This window comes from Eurosta solidaginis, chromosome 2 (assembly GCF_040869045.1).
Source record: "Eurosta solidaginis isolate ZX-2024a chromosome 2, ASM4086904v1, whole genome shotgun sequence".
NCBI classification, from domain to species: Eukaryota; Metazoa; Arthropoda; class Insecta; order Diptera; family Tephritidae; genus Eurosta; species Eurosta solidaginis.
Genome location: NC_090320.1, coordinates 59,398,208 through 59,419,401, shown reverse-complemented (window position 1 = coordinate 59,419,401; position 21,194 = coordinate 59,398,208). Strand labels below are relative to the sequence as shown.

General features: G+C 37.6%; 1 protein-coding gene across 1 annotated transcript; it reads left to right on the top strand.

The window, feature by feature from the left end:
- The first annotated feature begins 12,436 nt into the window (after positions 1 to 12,436).
- On the top strand, positions 12,437 to 20,104 carry LOC137242152 (protein Hook homolog 3). Its single transcript, XM_067769516.1, has 5 exons — positions 12,437 to 12,691; positions 14,380 to 14,685; positions 17,460 to 17,572; positions 19,610 to 19,894; positions 19,958 to 20,104. The coding sequence occupies exons 1-5, from the start codon at positions 12,631 to 12,633 to the stop codon at positions 20,042 to 20,044; spliced, it is 852 nt and encodes a 283-aa protein (XP_067625617.1). The 5' UTR covers positions 12,437 to 12,630; the 3' UTR covers positions 20,045 to 20,104.
- The last annotated feature ends 1,090 nt before the right edge of the window (positions 20,105 to 21,194 follow it).

The following is a 21,194-nucleotide window of genomic DNA, read 5'->3' as shown; positions in this document are numbered from 1 at the left end:
CACATTTCGGCGAAAAATGTCATCTTAACGTTGAAAATGATAGAATCAGCAGGTTTCACGTTAAATTGATATGATAACTATTAAATCAACATTGTCATGTTTTACATTGTCATATCAATTTCTCATGTTAATAATACATTTTACCATTTAACATTTAAAATGATCAAAGTAACAGCTTTCACGTCAAATTGATATGATAACTATTAAATCAACATTGTCATGTATTACATTGTCATATCAATTTCTCATGTTAATAATACATTTCACCATTTAACATTGAAAATTATCAAAGTAACAGCTTTCACGTCAAATTGATATGAAAACTGTTAAATCAGTCTTTCATGTTAATAAAACATTTCACCATCTAACATTGAAAATTATCAAAGTAACAGCTTTCACGTCAAATTGATATGAAAACTGTTAAATCAGTCTTTCATGTTAATAAAACATTTCACCATCTAACATTGAAAATTATCAAAGTAACAGCTTTCACGTCAAATTGATATGAAAACTGTTAAATCAGTCTTTCATGTTAATAAAACATTTCACCATCTAACATTGAAAATTATCAAAGTAACAGCTTTCACGTCAAATTGATATGAAAACTGTTAAATCAGTCTTTCATGTTAATAAAACATTTCACCATCTAACATTGAAAATTATCAAAGTAACAGCTTTCACGTCAATTTGATATGAAAACTGTTAAATCAGTCTTTCATGTTAATAAAACATTTCACAGAATATTTATTAAAAAACGTTCTATAGAAAATCGAATTAAATCGTTTTGTACGTTGTGTATAAGTATAAATATATATGAGTGAGTATTGATTAAAGAACAAGACATGAAATAAAAGTGTAAATGAGTGATAATTGCTTGCTACTTGGCGAAAACGTTTCGCTGGCTATGAATAACGCTGGGCAGAGGAATTCTTTCTAGAAGAAAGACTTCTGCAAATTTCTGAAAATACAGAGATTGTGACGCAAGGTGCTCCGTGTGGAAATGTACAACTGGTAAGAAGTGATTTTTATAAACAACTTCTTTTTATATGGTTAATTTGAAGACCATCCATTGAAAATGCTATGCAATGTATGGAGCATAGAGAAGAGCCGTAGCCTAATACAGTGATAGCATTCCTTAGGCTATGAACTACGTCGCGTTTTAGAGCGGGGCAAACAGCAGAAAAAATGCAGAGCCTAAAAAGTTCTATCCCTTTTTTGTGCTACGGCTCTGCTCCTAACTCTGTTCATGTTCAGAGCCGGAGCAGTAGCAGGGCATATTTTTCATTGGTACTGCTGCTCTGGAGTACCTTAAAGCTGTAATGACATTGACTGATCTAAATGCATACCATGATATTTTCTGCCTAGGCTGTCCAAACTCAATCAGGAGAGGACCAGCGTTTAAAAAACTTATTGAAAGAGATGAATGTAGAAGCCGCTTACGACAAGTTTTATGGTAATGGTTTATCTTATTTATATTAAAAATCTTTTGTAACTAATCATGTTTAAACTGACCCAAATAAAGCTTATGGAATCACATATGACCGGTTAAAGTACATAAACTGTGACGACTTGGCGTTGGCATTCCCAGGCAACGAAAATATAGGTTATAGAGCAGAACTTAGGGAAAAAATTGGGCTTTGGAAACACAAGAACGTAATATATTTTTCTATAAAGTTTTAAATAGTATATTGTGTTTTAATATTAACAATTTTCTGTTTTAGTTTCCAGAAGAATCTCTTTCGACTCGTAGTATGAACTCAAATGTACAAAATTGGCTTGAAAATCAGCCTCTCCACTGACCAGCTAGCAATTCCAATTCGGTGAAAGTTACGGTAAGGGTTGATTGGAAGCTGTGGATACTCTTTAAACTTCATTTTCTTGCAGAATGTAACTGACATGGTGAAAAACTCAAAAAGCGGCCAATCTCTACTAAGCTTGTATATAATGAAGAAAAAGTTGGATATGCATGATAGAAAAAGATTGCTTAACATTATTGTGGAAAACTTCAAATTAGTCAACTTTAAGGGGACGACGTATAAAAAGGGCTATTTTTTAACAAAAACTACTGAAGAAGTCATTGAACTATATGAAATAAAAGAAATTGTTATTAGTGTCAATAATGAGGCTTACTTTCTGGTCTATAAACATGAAATTATTGGATTCTTAGAGCACTATCAATCGTACAAAGTTGGTTGTAAAAAGAATATTATTGAATTAAAAAATGTTGAATTTTTTACAAGTCCACCTATTCATTTGTACTACATTAACGAAGGAACTCCTGTCATTAGAAATAAGAATTTTTAGTTCCTGTTTATTCATTAAAAAAATATGTAAACAAGTGCCTATTTATTATAAAAAAATAAATTTTATTGAATTGAAAAATAATAATAAATATACTAAAAATAATTTTAATTTGATGTGATCTTCATTTCAAATCAACAGTTTTTAATGTATATTTAACGTTACTTTGACGTAAGTATAATTTCCAATTAACATTTTTAAAATGTTGTTTCAACGTTGCTCTACGTGAGTATTACATAAATATCATGTTAATTATGCATGAGTATCATATCAATAATACATTATCGTCATGTTAATTGTACGTGTTTCATGTACATATACATAAATATCATGTTAATTATACATGGGTATCATATCAATAATACATGATCGTCATGTTAATTGTACGTGTTTCATGTACATATACATAAATATCGTGTTAATTATACATGAGTATCATATCAATAATACATGATCGTCATGTTAATTGTACGTGTTTCATGTACATATATTTAAATATCATGTTAATTATACATGAGTATCATATCAATAATACATGACCGTCATGTTAATTGTACGTGTTTCATGTACATATACATAAATATCATGTTAATTATACATGAGTATCATATCAATAATACATGATCGTCATGTTAATTGTACGTGTTTCATACACATAAATTTCACGTCGAAATGATAAAATTAACATTTTTTCATTTCAGTTGAGAATTGTAAACAAAAAATGTTAACTTTACGTGGTTTTTAGTATTTTTTTGGTTCAGTGTGGCCATAAGGACGATATCTCGTAGTCAACCCTCTTGGTCCATAGCAAGGCAGTTGCCCTGTTCTCATATTTCTCGATTCTCCCCAAGAGATAACTCAGCGGAGGTCGAACAGAGCTGTCCACTTCACTTTTATCCAAATCGGAACCTTTCGTAGCCATCTCATCTGTGAGTTCATTCCCTTCAATACCGCTGTGCCCAGGGACCCAGCAAAGGGATACATTGAGATGACATAGAAGCCAGCGAGGCCCTGCACCTCCGCACGATATCCGACTTTATCATGTTAGATTCTAATGCCCTTAAGGCGGCTTGGATGTCAACAAAGATTGTTACGTCGATGTCGGGGACCATATTCACCCTTATCGCGAGTTTTTTTTTCGCCCGAAAATATTCACAGTTTTTGTTCACCCTATCGCAGAGGGTGGCGAAACAATTTTTCGTGTTCGAAAAAGATTTCACCTTATCGGCAACTCTTTGTTCGGGCGAAATGAACAGCGGGGAAACCCAAATTTGTTCACTTATATTTTACAGGCGAACGAGAGGAAAACAAAATGTAAGTAATTTTTTGTTTTAAAATTTGGTATTTTATTATTAGAAATAAATCCATAAATAATGCACAATCGGAAGCTGAGTGGAAAAAAGTGTAATTCCTGTATTGCTAAGTATTTAAATTCTATTTTTTATGACAACGTATTAGTCGGCCAAGTTATCCATTGCGGTCAAAGCAACGGTTCCAAAATGTGGAGTAACTCGTTGAAACAAGATTGGCTAAGACGCACTCCTTGGTCCTTTAGAACGCCTTTCCCTATGCGAAAAAACGAACACATGTATTCAACATTACAATTGGTGGAACTCCAAATTTGTGCTTCAATGGTGGGCAAGGAGTTGGTAAGGTATCTAGCAAATATTAGAATGCCGGCTTGTTTACCCTGTAATGTTGGCGAAAACGAATTGAAAAAAATATAACTTGTTATTCAAAAGTGCTGAAAATAGTAATTTTTGCTTACAGTGAATCATTTAGCTTCAAAGGGTTAGAACTGTCCCTTAATTGCCTCCGAATCACTTTCATATTTATATTCTCATCATGCCCAATTAATACCAACCTAAGTGCAATACTAAACATTATTTTATACATTTTTTATTTCTATTTTTGTTGTATTTTAAGGAAATATATGCTTCTTTACAAAATTTACGCAATTGCAAGTTAATTATTTGTTCACTGCTAGTTCACAATAGAGCGTCAGCTGTTTCGAAGTGAACTTTTGTTCGCCCGAAATTGCCGATAGGCGGAAAAAGTTCACCCGAACAAAAAAAGTGAAGGCGAACACTTTTCCGCGTGAACTTCGCGATAAGGGTGATTATCTTCAAGCAGCTTTGCTACATGCGTCAGGAAATCGGAATGATTGGCTTAACTGTAGATGTGTTGAGTGCATGCCAGCTCCAGTACATCCCAGCTCCAGTTCCTTTTGCCATTTTCGAGCCGTCGCACAGTGTTCCGTGTAGAACAAGCTAGCTGGACAAAAACGAAGTTCTTATTCCAAGAAAAGTGCACTAAGAAATGAAAGAAAACAAACAAAATAACGGGATTTTTGCTTTTTTTTTGATATTTTTCCCCATATATATTGAGTAATTGAAGTAAGAAGGCAGGAGTGGCCGTAAAATGCATTGGTTAATTTGCAAAATTCTTGTTGAATATTAAGCTTCATATGTCCGTTAAGTGAACACTTTTATATAATTTTTTTGATGGATTCTAAGCTCGAAGGATTGGATTCGATGCCTTCCCGGAGTAAGAGAATATGAAGCAGTCCTGCTGCAAGGAGCTGCTGGGAGGATGACAATTTGTGGGAGGGACGAAAAAAATTAGATGGGGTCACACTGAAATGACAGTCCTTGGTCGGGAAAAATCCCGAGTCGCTCCGGTACATAGAACCGAATGCCTTGGGAAGCGTAGTAGTGTTGCTGATGCTCATGACTATTCCACAAGTAACTCATCGAATGAAAGTGGTGGTAGCGAATAATAACATACCCTGCAAAAATTGTTGGATTACGTGTTCCATTTTCTTCATGTTGGAGTACTCTAACAATACTCCTTTGCAATGCGTTTGGGGACCATCAGCCGATCATTGCTCGTTTTTAACGACCGTGATCACGACACGATGACGATCGAACAGAGTTGCCAAAAGTAAAATATTGCATGCAAATAACTGATAATAAAATTTTACTATGGCAACTCTGATAAAATGCAACCGTGCACTGGTTTTATGTATGTGTATAGTATAGAAAAATATTAGTTTCTTTTTTTTTTTTTTTTTTTTTTTTTTAATGGACGTTGTGGCAGCGCGCTGCCCTCAAGTGGCCCAATGAAACCAGGCTAATCCTGTTCACGCGGTCGATTTATATATATATATAATAACTTTTTTTTTTTTTTTTTATTTTGCCGAGTCTTTGATGGGCAGCGGTTTGTCAAGCGTCACGATCTGAGACTGCTCAGCTACAGAAGAAATTTCATCAGCCAAGCGTAATACTTAAAGAGAACAGAAGCAAACGTATTATACATTAATTTAGAGAGGTGAGAACAATCTTTTTTATAGAAAAAAGGGAGTCCGAGCTATCAAATGTGTTTGAGTGAGAGTTATAATCTTGGCATAAACGCCGAAAAGGTTCATTTTGTTCGAAATTCGTTCTACATTGTTTCAGCAGAAGAGGTTTGAAGTGTCTCGATGTCCGAGAGGGAACGCAAAAGTTCACTTCATTCAGAAGGAATGGGCTCGAAATTGATCCATTTAAAAGTTTTGTCATAAATATCACACCAAGCATTTCCCTTCGACTAGCAAGAGTTGGAAGATTGATAAGCTTTAATCGATTAGTATAAGGTGGAAGATTAGTTAAAGAGTCCCATTGGAAATTTCTTAAGGCAAATAGTAAAAATTGTTTTTGTATTGATTCGAGACTGTCTGCATGGACTTGATAACGCGGATTCCAAATTATCGAGCCGTATTCTAATATTGGCCTAACTAATGTTGTAAAAAGTGATTTAGTTATGTAAGGGTCGTTAAATTCTTTTGACCACCGTTTAACAAATGCAAAAACACCTTTGCCTTTATTCACTGTAGCATTAATATGAAGATTGAAACTAAGTTTGGAATCCATCATGACTCCCAAGTCAATAAAATTATTTACAGTTTCTAGACTATAGTTGTTAATTGTATATGAAGCTGGTGGCGAAACTCTCCGAGAAAAACACATGAATTTACATTTTTTGAGATTGAGCGGCATATAATTTACATTGCACCAGGTAACCAAGTGATTTAAATCCATTTGAAGCAAGGAATGTTCCTCAACCGAGGCACATGATTTGAAAAGTTTTACATTCACGCAAATGCTAAATAACATAAGAATATTCGTAGTATAAAATATAAAAGTTGTATTGCCCCTCTTCATTTACTTTCATTTTAAATTAAATTCACTTCGATAATTCTTTCCGACACAATTCCTCTTTAGTACTTTGGCATATGATCCTCTGTGGGTGCTCCATGGAGTACTTCAGTGAGTGTACTTTGGAAAGTACTCTCACGTATGTACTCTATGTAATACTCACAAACAAAGCGAGAGTGGGATCACCTACTCCTCTCCTAGGACATCGCAATGTTAATTGGAGCACATTTTTTGTATGAATACAGATTAGTTTTGGAACACTCCTAGAGGAGTATTCCTTACACTATTTATGGAGTACTCGCGTTTTTTGAAGGGTAATTATACAAGATAACCTACCCTATAACTTTTTGATGGATCAGGTTTTATTTAATTTAAATCTATTGTCTTTTCCACTTTGTATGATACTTTTTGTAATAATAAGTAACTTTCACATAATTAATTTAATTATTTACATTGTTATTATTATTATTGTAATTCACTTTTACATTCCTGACTATGGTACTATAAAATAATTTTGTAAAAATTGTAGTGCCAGGATAAATACTCATCAAATAAATACAAAATATGTACATATGTACATATGTACAGTCACTCACATAAATAAGTAGACACCCCTTTTCGGATAATTCTTACAATTTTCGCTTTCGAAAATTTATTTTAACTAATTTCCCATAAGAAAATTTGTCACGATCTATAACAAAAACTAAATTATATTTAAAAAATGTTTGAAAAATTCGACGAATTTTCATAAAAAATTTAAATTTTTTTTCCGAATTTTTTAAAGTATTGAGATTTGTATTTCATTCAATTTAAGTACAATAAAGTAATATTCTTAAGTCCTTTAAATTGTTTTGGATCTATGTCACTTATTCACATGAGTTACTGTTATGATATAAGCAAATGTATGCATATGAACATATGAAGTAAAATTTTGGAAAAAAATAAAAAAAAGAACATATGGCTGAAAAAAATGACGTAGTTGTAATAAATGACTGCATATGAAACGGAAAATCTTATAAAATAATTTTGTCCAGCTAGCTTGTTCTACACGAAACACTGTGCGTCGGTGTAGATTTTAATGCCCCTGCCATTGTCTAGGCCTACTTCCCATTCCTCCCTTGAATGATATCATATGTTCTGAACCTGGAAGTCCAAAACCGTTGTGATGTGGTCGGTTATTATTCCGTTTAAGTGCCCCTTCGTCATATCGTCCAGAATCGTCGCGTGTCCGTGCTTAGCTGTTTTCCACATGTTGGATTCTCTTAGTCGTAGAGCTCTGCTAACGGCTAATTCCTGCACGAAGACTTGTAGAGGTGTCAAGTGAAAGATTGCATTTAGCGCTTACTGAGGTGCGCTGCTCACGGCGCCGACATTCCCAGACTTTGTACCTTCCCAATCCTCTGTTGATTACTCTTTTTGTCTAGCGCCTTCCACCAGACCAGAGCTCCATATGTTAGTATCGAATGACTGCGCTGTAAATGTTATATATGTGTTAACGAAGTCCAACTTGAATGAAAAACTGTTCTTCAAAATACAACAATATCTTCTTAGACATCGCCGGAGCTTTAAACAATGTCTAAACAGGCAATCATGGGGGTCTTACGTATAATAAAGTACGTTCAGCCCTAACCAAATAAATCGGCTGCACGCTTAATTGCGGGAAGATAACTTCGTAGTGGGGGCTGTTTGAGGCAACAAAATCGAAGAACAGACGCACCTCTGCTGTGAACGCGGTTAGATGAGGCACACACCAAACTTACATCGCACGCATATGACGTTGCAATTGTCATGAGTGAAAAGTGCTTCCAATAATTAGCTCATTGGTGGATCGGGCGCTTTGGGATATACATACATACCTGGGCAGCTAATGTCGGGTTGAGTACCAAAGCGAAGAAGACGGATATGATCTTATTAACTAGGAGCCATAAAATACCGGCATCGATTTAGGCTTAAGCAGAAAAACCTTATACCAAATATCTAGGAATCATTCTGGACAATAAGTGGTCGTGAAAGCTCAACGTGGAGGGAGAATGAAGAAGCACTCGATGGAAATTTATGTATGTAAAATAATGCTGGGATGTACGTCGAATCTATCGCCCTAAGTCTCGCTCATTAGATATTTAGAGCGGCTGTAAAGCCCATGATATAGTATGGAGTCCGTGTTTGGTGGAAGACACTCAAACAAATAGAAGGGTATGTAGACCATCAGTACTTGGCACAACGGAAGTCCAAAAAAAAAAACAAATCCGACAGCTGTACTGTATGCTATTCTGCACACTCCACCTCTAAAACTGGTGGCGTAAAATATAGCGTTAAACACTGCAAAGAGACGCAGTGCCTCGGTGCGGCTTGAGTGCAGGTAATATGTCCATAGTAGTACAGCGTCATCAAATATTGAACGAACAGACTGTATAGTTCCCCACTTGTTCTTCCATGTGTCTCTTAGAGCCACGTTAGAGGTAGAAGGTTGGCGCAAGCGCGCTTATATGCCATACGCGGCGATACACGTTTCTACCGATGGTTTCAAAGTAATGGAGGGTCTGCGGTACACTGCGCAGATCCGGAAATAAGCAAATCCTATAAGCTGGCAGATCACTGTAGCGTTTTTTAGGCGAAAGTAGTAGGCTTGATCACAGCACTGGAGCAAAAGAGCTTGAACTGCAGCCGTGTAAATTTTTGCATTGAAATCCAAACAGCAATTAAGGCTATAATCTCTTATAGCGTAACATCCAAAAATGTGTTGCAGTGTAAGCAATACTTGTAAAGAATCGGAATAGGGAGAATTATACATATATATTAGGGCCCTGGGCAAATGGAAATAGATGGAAATGAAAAAACGGATGAGCTAGCTATGCAAGGCGCACCGTTTGGCTGAGATTAAAAGAAGGGACGACCAAACTGGAAAGGCAAGGAACCACGCTTTTTGTACGCCGCGCAAGGGCTGTTAATATATTTTGTTCTATTCTAAAAAGCAGGTAACTCCTTTACGGGGTATTTCGTTCTTTTGTGAAAATTATTGCCTGCTCGCAACGCAAAAGCGTCATACTTTTACCCTCCATAAAATGGCAGTGTGGAAGTGCAACTCTGCTAAACCAGCTGATCGCGACAATTTCACCCTTATCGCGAAGTTCAGGTGGAAAAGTGTTCGCCTTCACTTCTTTTGTTCGGGTGAACTTTTTCCGCCTATCGGCAATTTCGGGCGAACAAAAGTTCACTTCGAAACAGCTGATGCTCTATTGTGAATTAGCAGTGAACAAATAATTTACTTACAATTGTGTAAATTTTGTAACAAAGTATATATTTCCTTAAAATACAACAAAAAAAGAAATAAAAAATTTATAAAATAATGTTTAGTATTGCAATTAGGTTGGTATTGATTGACCGCGAGGAGAATATAAATGTGAAAGCGATTCGGAACAATAAAGGGACGGTTCAAACCCTTTGGAGCTAATTGATTCACTGTAAGCTAAAAATTACTATTGTCAGCACTTTTGAATAACAAGTTAATTTTTATTCAATTAGCTTTCGCCAACATTACAGGGTAAACAAGCCGGCATTCTAATATTTGCTAGATATTCTTACCAACTCCTTGCCACCATTGAAGCAAAAATTTGGAGTTCCAGTAATTGTAAAATTGAGTACATGTGTTCGTTTTTTCGCATAGAGAAAAGGCGTTGGAAAGGACGAAATGGGTATTAGTCAATCTTGTTCCAGTGAGGTGATAAACATTTTGGAACCGTCGCTTTGTCCACAATGGATAACTTGGCCGACTGATACGTGGTCATAAAAAATAGAATTTACATACTTAGGAATACAGGAATTACACTTTTTTCCACTCAGCTTCCGATTGTGCATTATTTATTGATGTATTTCTAATAACAAAAGTACATATGTATAATCATAAGAGTATCAAATTTCAAAACTAAAAATTACTTAACATTTTTTTTCCTCTCGTTCGCCTGTAAAATATAAGTGAACAAATTTGGGCTTACCCGCTGTTCATTTCGCCCGAACAAAGAGTTGCCGATAAGGTGAAATCTTTTTCGAACACGAAAAATTTTTTCGCAATCCTCTGCGATAGGGTGAACAAAAACTGTGAATATTTTCGGGTGAAAACAAAACTCGCGATAAGGGTGTTTATTTTCGCAACTTCACAAATTTTTAGCGAAAAAAAGTGAAATGAAATAATTGCTAATGAATTTTTATTATCATTGGCAGCGCGTTTGTGAAAATCAGCTAATGCACGTGGTAGCCATTTATGTTCTTTGCATGCACTATAAATGTTCAACATTTTCTGGAGTAAGAGTAACTCTATTAAGGCTTTACCATTTACGAAGGCAACAATTTATTTCAGAAAAGAAAACGCTATTAATCATTTATCCAGGGGTGGCTTTCCGTAATTCGATATTGAGCAGAAACGAGTATCGAAGAATCGTTTTTGGTTTCTCTAACAAAAAATATCGTCGCGTTGTATCGAAGTTCGATATAAACCATACCGGAATGATACAGGTGGCAGCATGGTGACATACCTACAAACATAAATAAAAATTCCATGTACTTTGTTTTTGTAAATTCGATGGACAAATGTCAAAATCGTACTGCGCCGGAAGTTGATGTATCAAATCAAATAAAAAAAGTTTATAATCAGCTGTTCCATGCTGCCACCTTGTATCGTTGCGCCATGATATAAACAGATCGAAACCACTTTTGCTCTCGTTTTTCTTTTTCGCAGCTATTAACCGCATCAAAATGTAAACTAAAATTTTTAATATTTTTGTGATTTAAAATATCTGATAGTTATTTACATAGGAGCCAACAAACAAATGCTGCTCAACTAAAGTTACTAGTTGAATTTAAGGAAAAACATAATGCGTTAGCTAAAAATAGCTTACAAAAGACTAATAACGGCCGCGCGAAGAAAAGCCCGTTATCGAGCAAATTAACGGACCTGCTAAATAGTAACAGTCCTCCTGTAAAGGCGACGCAGGCATGGCAGAAAGTGGGTTGTGCCATTAGGAATTATACAAATTCTCTTTGAAAATATATTGTTTGTGGTAACAATATACTTTTATTTCTTCTAGGTATGGACTGACTACAAATATAATACGAAACGCAAACTAACACAACGCATGAACAGTTTGAAAAAAACGGGCGGTGGTCCTTATAATGCCGTTTCTTTAAACGACACGGAAGAACGGATAATTGCCGTAGCAATATAGGAGGAATATACGTGCCTCGTACGCCTTCCCTTAGGTTGATTTCTCTTAAGATTTCCATAAAAATCTCTTTGGTTAGCCGGTACTTTGTTTGGAAGCTGTGAAATGCAAATGTACAAATTTAAGACTTACTTTTTGAAATGAGTATAATCTTACTGTTTTAGTGGCAACTCCATAGGATTAGATGCATCTCTTATCCTCCTCCTATTAATTAACGAGCTTTTCGCACTAAAATCGTCCAAAATCAAAAAATAACGCCAATTAAATTTTTTTCTTTTTATTTTCCATTTATGGGACACAGTTTTTGACAGGCACAAATCACTTTCTAAACACTTCCCAAAATATGAGAACGAGAGTGCCTTTATCGACATACGGAAACCAAAACGGCCTCGTCGAGGGTTCGATATCGAATTGAAGTATCGCACCGACGAGTGTCGACCATCGAATTACGGAAAGCCCCCCAGTTGTTTTCTACTTCCATTTTTTCTTATTCCCAAACCCATTCACAATCCCACTTCCATTCCTACTTTGACTCCCCTTATTACTGGCACACCCACTCCTACTCCCACTAAAACTTCCATTCCTACGTGGTCCCGCTTCCAATTTTTTTAATTGACATTTCGAAAATGGCTGTTATACTCGCTCCCTGATAAAAAGTGAGTGCCAACGCATTCCGCTTATCAAGCGAAAATTTACTCAATCGATAAGCGTTATTTCTTGCTCTTGATTGCTTAGCACAACGTACGAGTTTTCGGTAATTGATATACGACCCAGAAGCGTTCAATAACAACTTGCAAAATGTATCCACTTTTTAACTTTACTTTAACTAAAATATAAAAAAAGTCATCTATTTGAGCTCATGATTAAGTAAATATTTTGAATATACATGAGTGGCAGATTTATACGAACCATGAAATATGGCTGAGCAGCAGCGTCGAACTACCAGTGATTATCTTTTGCGAGCTCAATTGGATGCATGTGAGTTACTAATTGTTTGTTGGTGTATATTTGTTTAGTAAATTTAGAATTATGTGAACTATTAAAAGTATCACTACAGTGAGTACTTGATAGCAGTGATCAACAGGCGCAGTACAACACATTTAAGATACCAAAAAGGCCATTGTTGTAGCCTATTTCGAGTAACGTCTCTCAAACCCCTATATTCACTTCCTATCTTGAAGAGATGAGACATTTATTTCCTTGGGAACAACCATTTGAAATGGCTGCCCTATGTGTCTCTCAAGCGTCCCATAGGTCTTATTTATTTTAAGACTCATACTGCTTCATTCATCGGTCGTTGCTGTCGCCATTGCAGCTTGGTAATCGCACACCCAGGCCAACGGGTATGGTTCTCCATCTATTGCAATACACAGAGCTTTCTCGAAGAAAAAAATCTGCGCTGGGCGCCTATATAGACATCAAAGGGACATTTAAAAACGCTCTGCAGTTAGCTAAAGAGCCATGTCTCAATTTTTAGCCGAACGTACTGCTTTTATTCATTAAGAAACTGTCGTGCGGCATAACTTCCGAAGCGAAGGTGGGTGGAGCAACAATAGAAATAAGTGAATGGAGAGGTACACCACACGTGGACGTTCTATTTTCTCTACCCTTTGCTGTGGTGGAAAACGAGATTTCGCAGCCGGTGCGGTATCCTGGTCTGCGGAAAGTTTCCGGGTGCACGCGAATTGGTTTACAGGATTAGCTGAACATCGTGACAAGGTCGACAGAGTCATGCGGACTGACGATCAAACCTATGAAATCGGAACTTCCTAAAAGATCTAAGGTCTATGCTTTCAAATTGCCATCAATGAGTGAAGTAGGTACCACTGATGCTATCTAGCACTGCTGACCGGAGGGTACCTGTATAACGACTACTTTGGTTAATATTAGCGCTTGCCTTAGACCAACGTAAACCGTGTCACTCGTTGTTATGGCGAATGTACATCACCATCATCCTTAACCGCTTAAGCGATTTTGGTCGCTTCGTAACAAGTCACAGCACCTATTCCTGTTTTGCAATTGGCACACTAATTGGGAGCACGAAGAGATTTTATTCTTTCTTGAATGAGAGCTTCTTCGTCTTGTGCTCATTTAGGTACACCAAGACTCACTTGTATTGCCACTTTATTTAATCCAGAAAAGGTAGAAATCACGGCGCTTTGGTTAAGACCAATAATACCAATATCATCAGTATACGCCAGCAACTGTACGATCTTATAATAGACTGTGCCATCTTCAAGTTCTGCTGTTAGAATTATGTTTTCCCGAACAATGATACTGATATACTACCGCTGAATTTTTGGTGCAATGAGTCCGCGGATTCGATGTTATTTTCGAATGTTACGTAAAAGTTGGTGTGTCGGGACCTATATGTTTTTTACCCACACCTAACGCTAGCTGCAAATCAGATGAGTTTCCCCTGAGAACGTTTTCATGGCACAAAAACACTTGGAGTGTAGTAGTAGATTGTTTGTAGTTCCTTATTTTTTTAATTGTTGATGTTGTTTTGCAAGGGACTTTAACCCAGGACCCTCGGTGTGATAGGCGGAGCACGATACCACCACCCCACGGCTGCTGGCCTCCTAAACTCCTTACTGTTCTCAATCACAAGTTCATTTTCGCAGCTATAACTAAGATATGGACTCAACTTGTTTCTATTCTTTCAGTAACAGCGCAAAATACTCGTTTGCAGGAGGAGAATAATATTTTAAGGGAAGGATTGCGGAAAATTACAGGTGATAAGCGTTCCGCTTCTGCTATTAATGTTGAAGCCAAAATCGAGGCATTGCGGCTAGAAGATGAACGTGACCAAATGTATGATAGTCTGGAGCGATTAAAAAAGAAATACAACAAACTACATGGAGCTTATATTGAGAAAGTGCAACGCTGTAAAGCTTTAGAAGATACATTCAAACGCCAGAAGACATTGTCGGGTTTAGTGATGAAATCAGCGCTAAATCAACGTGGACAAGGTAAGTCCACCTATGCTTGTGTTTCGGAAGTTTAGAATAGACCAATGAATAAACAATAGATGACTTAGGCTTTTCTCAAAACGGTGCTAGAAAAGTTAAATCTCTATGTCATCAACGTCTTTTGCAGATGTAGTTCTATCACTGAGTCAAATCAGATCTGACCATGTCAGCATTCTGAGAACCTTTCCAGAAATTGTGCATCAAGTAGACGACACTTTTAGACATTACCTGCAGGCTTTGGTATCGATGTTAACGGAACTTAGCAACTTTGTGGCACTAACCTGATCATTTCGAGAACCTGGGGCATAATGGCCAAGAAGGTTCAATGTGGTCATTTTAAATCGTTGCCGAAAAGTAGGGCTAGTACCTTAATGATTCTTGTTACCGCAACGTATCCGATCTACATCCGGCAAAGGACCATCAACATCGATGATACTCCCCAAAAACCGTCTGGCTTGCAACCATCAGCAGCCCCGTAGGAGCATGATTCTCTTTGGCACTTTACCAGTCTTCCCTGGGAATCAATATATTGAAGTTACTTTCAGCTCGACTCTTGGGACCTGATTAAAATGTATGCCTTCAAGCTGTTGCTACCCCTGAAGATGACGACTCAGAAAAATACGATAAAATGTACACAGGAAGGCTCTCTATCGTTCTTTGGGTCATGGTTGTAAACGCTCTGCTTCAGGATCTTGATGCTAAGGGCTACCAAGTGATGGCTAAAGCCGATGACTTACCAAAGATGGGAATATCTGAATACAATGAAGGACATTTTAAAGGAATTGGGACTAGGTGGTCAGAATCTTACGGTAAACTCCATCAAAACGGAGCTCGTTTAGGGTTACAAGATTCCTGAATTTAGAACAAACTCAATTGGAGCAATACTATTAATATCTGACAGGACAGGTCTAGGAAGGCTAAGGTTGCCTTGTACTGCTGTCTAGGGGCAATTGACTAATGCTGGGGGCTCTCCCCAAGGTGGTACATTTGATGTACGAAATGGTAGTCAGACCCGTTATCTTCTATATGGTTCTGGTATGATGGAAAGCACCAGACACCTCTTCCACGGTTACAAGCATGGATTCAGTGTAGTAATTGGTGATGGTGTGAATAGGGTAAGTTCTTCGCATCATACTGACCCTAAGCGCTGTCCTTTATCTCTACTCGTTTGGCTTCATGACATGGGATATAAGCTTCGATTTCATCCTTAATCTCTACTCGGTTGGCTTTATGACAGGGGCTTTAAGGGGCACAACAGAATTCAAACCGACTTCGACTTCATCCTTGGCAGGACTACTACTGTACGGCGGTTTTCGCCCCTGATGTTACATTCACCATTCATATTCCCTGCAGAGAAGAACGCGGTGGGAAATTATTATTAGACGTGAGTTAGTGAACCTGTTAACTGACGGATCCATGGGAAAAGGGATGATAGCTGGAGGGGGAAGTAATCAGCCAGGAGTTTGGTTTCAGACAGAAATTCAGACTACGTTATCTCTGACGCTTCTTCCAGCCGAAGATCGAGGGCTGTGAGAGATTTCTTCACCTCACCTTCAGTGGCATCTAGCTATTTTTTATAAAAGTTACCTGTGCACCAGGGTGTAAGGCTATCCCGAGCGATTGTCAGGCTTATTTCTTACTCCGAGTACGCCCTGGGGTTCAATAAAGGGTTTGGAATTTCGCTGGCTACTTGTTTTTTACATCTGTACAGGTGGTCATAGAGTCAGCTAAGTAACACCACCTCCTGCTATGCGTCGCGATTTCTGTGACCAGTTGTTAAATCCAAGCGCTCGGCGAAGCTAAAAGAGTTCGCTGAAGTTCATGTTCTTTTTGATGTAACTTTAAAAACACTAAACGAAGATTTGGGAAAGAGTACCGCATGTCGGCAATTCTTTGCAGGATATGAATTCTGACCTCTCCACTAGCACCTTTTGACACTAACCCAACAGCCTTGGAATCTTTTGGTCTGTGAATTTCAGTTACCTCTTACGACAGGCATGCCTTCCGCGGGAATATTCTCAGCTGCTCAGCCCCGCTGGAGGTTATTTATCCGTGCGAGGTGTCTCGATGTAGTAGAAAGCCGAGAACAGCCACAGTTGTGTTAGCTGTATGGAGTAGGTCGAGGTGAAATCATTTAATCAATTTATGATCAGCTGTTCAGCGTTCGCTACGACGAGAAGAAAACATCTCGGCTGGGACGTATTCTACTCTACGGATTTAATATACATGCTCGATGTGTGCCGTTATCGTTGCCTTTGGAAGTCAATAATTTCGGTAGACTATGTGGTAGCACAACGGCACAACGTACCAAAAAAAGTGGCAAAGGGAGCTGTCTTTTAACTGGACAGCTGACAGCCAACCTGATGTAAGACCTAACCCATTTCACTATTTCTTCTAAGACGAAAATTTGCTTATCCAACGATAATGTGACTGCCCCCCTTTGCATATTTCCCGCAAAACGAGAGGCAGTTCGAGAACTTTCTTTTTTATTACAATTCAGGGCCAATTCGCCCTCTGAGAAATATTAGGGTTAAATTACTTTGTGAGAATATATCGAAGTCTGAGTAGTGAGAAGCGTGAGTAGTAAGAGCAATGAAGACAATTTAAGGAGACTGAAAGTACTGTGGAACACAGCCTTCATTTGTCCTCACATTATCTACGCCCATGTATTACAGATATACATATATGTATACATATTTATAATAATTCAGTGCATTTATTTTCTCCTTTTACATTCATTACGAGGTTAAATATGTAATCGTAATTAATTTCAGATTTGGCTGCCAAACTTGCCACGGAGAATCTGGAAAAGCAAGTAGCCAAATTGCGAACGGCTCTGGACGAAGCCTATGACATAATTGATGAACTTGATTTTGAACTAGAAAGTGTAAGTATGTAGTATGTGAATATCGTGATATATAACACTTTCCTCGAGCGCTTTTAATTTGTTGCATTCCTTTTTATACTCAGTTGAGCAGAGCTCACAGAGTATATTAACTTTGAATGGATAACGGTTGGTTGTACAGGTATAAAGGAATCGAGATAGATATAGACTTCCATATATCAAAATCATCAGTATCGAAAACAAATTCGATTGAGCCATGTCCGTCCGTCTGCCCCTTAACACGATAACTTGAGTAAATTTTGAGGTATCTTGATGAAATTTGGTATGTAGGTTCCTGGGCACTCATCTCAGATCGCTATTTAAAATGAACGATATCGGACAATAACCACGCCCACTTTTTCGATATCGAAAATTTCGAAAAATCGAAAAAGTGCGATAATTCATTACCAACTACGGATTAAGCGATGATACTTGGTAGGTGAGTTGAACTTATGACACAGAATAGAAAACTAGTAAAATTTTGGACAACGGGCGTGGCACCGCCCTCTTTTAAAAGAAGGTAATTTAGAAGTTTTGCAAGCTGTAATTTGGCAGTCGTTGAAGATATCATGATGTAATTTGGCAGGAACGTTACTCTTATTACTATATGTCTGCTTAATAAAAATTTGCAAAATCGGAGAACGACCACGCCCACTTTAAAAAAAAAAATTTTTTTTAAATCAAATTTTAAAAGAAAAGTTAATATCTTTACAGTATATAAGTAAATTATGCCAACATTCAACTCCAGTAATGATATGTTGCAACAAAATACAAAAATAAAAGAAAATTTCAAAATGGGCGTTGCTCCGCCCTTCTTCATTTAATTTGTCTAGGATACTTTTAATGCCATAAATCGAACAAAAATTTACCAATCCTTGTGAAATTTCGTGGAGGCTTAGATTCTAGGACGATAACTGTTTTCTGTGAAAAAGGGCGAAATCGGTTGAAGCCACGCCCAGTTTTTGTACACAGTCGACCGTCTGTCGTTCCGCTCGGCCGTTAACAGGATAACTTGAGCAAAAATCGATATATCTTTACTAAACTCAGTTCACGTACTCACCTGAACTCACTTTGTATTGGTGTAAAAAATGGCCGAAATCCGACCATGACCACGCCCACTTTTTCGATATCGAAAATTACAAAAAATGAAAAAAATGCCATAATTATATACCAAATACGAAAAAGGGATGAAACATGGTAATTGTATTGGTCTATTGACGCAAAATATAACTTTAAACTAAAATGGGTGTGACACCTACCATATTAAGTAGAAGTAAATGAAAAGTTTTGCAGGGCGAAATCAAAAGCCCTTGGAATCTTGGAAGGAATACTGTTCGTGGTATTACATATATAAATGAATTAGCGGTACCCGACAGATGATGTTCTGGATCACCCTGGTCCACATTTTGGTCGATATATCGGAAACGGCTTCACATATACAACTAAGGGCCACCCCTTTTAAAACCCTCATTACTACCTTTAATTTGATACCCATATCGTACAAACACATTCTAGAGTCACCCCTGGTCCACGTTTATGGCGATATCTCGAAAAGGCGTCCACATATAGAACTAAGGCCCACTCCTTTTTAAAATACTCATTAACACCTTTCATTTGATACCTATATCGTACAAAAAAAATCTAGAGTCACCCCTGGCCCACCTTTATGGCGATATCTCGAAAAGGCATCCACCTATAGATCTAAGGCCCACTCCCTTTTAAAATACTCATTAACACCTTTCATTTGATACCCATATCATACAAAAAAAATCTAGAGTCACCCCTGGCCCACCTTTATGGCGATATCTCGAAAAGGCATCCACCTATAGAACTATGGCCCACTTCCTCTTAAAATGCTCTTTAATACCTTCCATTTGATACACATGTCATACAAACACATTCCAGAGTTACCCTAGGTCTTTTTACAACATGGTGATTTTCCCTTACTTTATCTCCACAGCTCTCAACTGAGTATGTAATGTTCGGTTACACCCGAACTTAGCCTTCCTTACTTGTTTGCTTTGTTGTTGTCATATGCAGATCGACTATTTGGAACAAGAAAATCAGCGCATGCGCAACGAGTTGTTCACTTTGAAATCCAAGCAGCCGACTTCGCAGTTATCTAATAACTCTACACCGTTAACTCCACTTAACCATGCTGAGCCCCCGGCAAGTTATAACACAGATGCTACAGATGGTGCGTCGAGTGCTGAAAGAAATGTACGGGCTATGCTTCGCCCATTAGCGGATTGTTCTTCTATCGAGTCCTTGGCTAATGATGACGCTAACAGTGAAACGCTCGAACGTGCGGCCATGACACAAAGTGTAAGCGATGAAATTGACTCGAATTTAATCAAAAGTGCTTAAATATTTAATTTTTTTTTGCAGCTGATCGAAAATGCTGCAGTTGAAAGTAGTCAACTACGGCGGGAACTATTAAAAAGTCGTCTCCAGAATACAGTTCGGCCGAAGTGATAAGTTAATTCCATTTTATTTGTTTCATTTTAAAGTATAAGTAAACCCGTTTTATGGTTCCTAAAATATCGATGACTTTTTGTTGGCTTGAAGGATGTACGGCTCTGAATTTCTTTCCCTCCCCTCTCGTCCAGCATATAAAAAAGTGCTGACAGTTAGAGACTTTTGTGAATTTAGCGACATTTCCCTATAATTATTCGAATGTCGAAATCGATATTCTGCTAAGTAAAGCTACTTGTAATAAGAGGGTCATCCGATCTTATCTGGTAGACAATGTCTAGGGTTACACACCGACCCTTAAATAGCTAGTCCAGCTGAAGTTCTAGATATTTGATCGAGAATAGCTCTCACTTTCCCACATACAAGGCTGTAGGTAAGATATATATAAGACCGTTGCAACACCTAAGAGTGCTTAGAAATAACAACAAAACATTCATGTAAGTGTGTAACCTTATAATAAAAACTCATAGGTTTCTGTAATCCGTTAGAGGCTTGGCGGTTTAGTTCACTCCCTCGAGGACTCCTCACCTCCATCATTAATTGGCGCTTAACTGACTTGGCGATTTTGGCCGTTGTGTAAAAAGTCACGCCAGTCATCCCTTTTTTGCAATAACTGGCGCCAAACGGAAATACCTAGGGAGTTGAAGTCTGTTTTCACCTATCTCTCCCAACTCAGTGTAAGTTTCCCTCTTCCTCTGCTTCCAAGTATGAGCGTAGATAGAAATACTTACGGAACGTCTTCGTCCGTTCGTATAACGTCTGTCCGGAAAAGCCGTTTGTCAACTGAATCGAAAGAGACGCTAGTCACTAAGGCTCTTACTAAGAAGACTAAAGCCGGATATACATAACTAATGTACATGCAGCATGTAGAAAAACAAAATGAGAGACTAGAAATAACACGTATTTTCCATTGGTCGCCGATAAAGTTTCTTTGACAATAAGTTCACCACGATGGTTTACGATGGTCCTACGATGTTTTAAAAGTTGATTCCTTTGGATGATATTGATACCATCAGTGGACGCGCCAAAGTACTGTTACACAGCTACTACAAGTAGCTTGGTGGACTTTTGTATTTTGAATTTTCCGACTATAGACAGAGACACTTTCCTTTCGCGCCCTATCTTCGTAGTCATCATTCACGACTTTAAT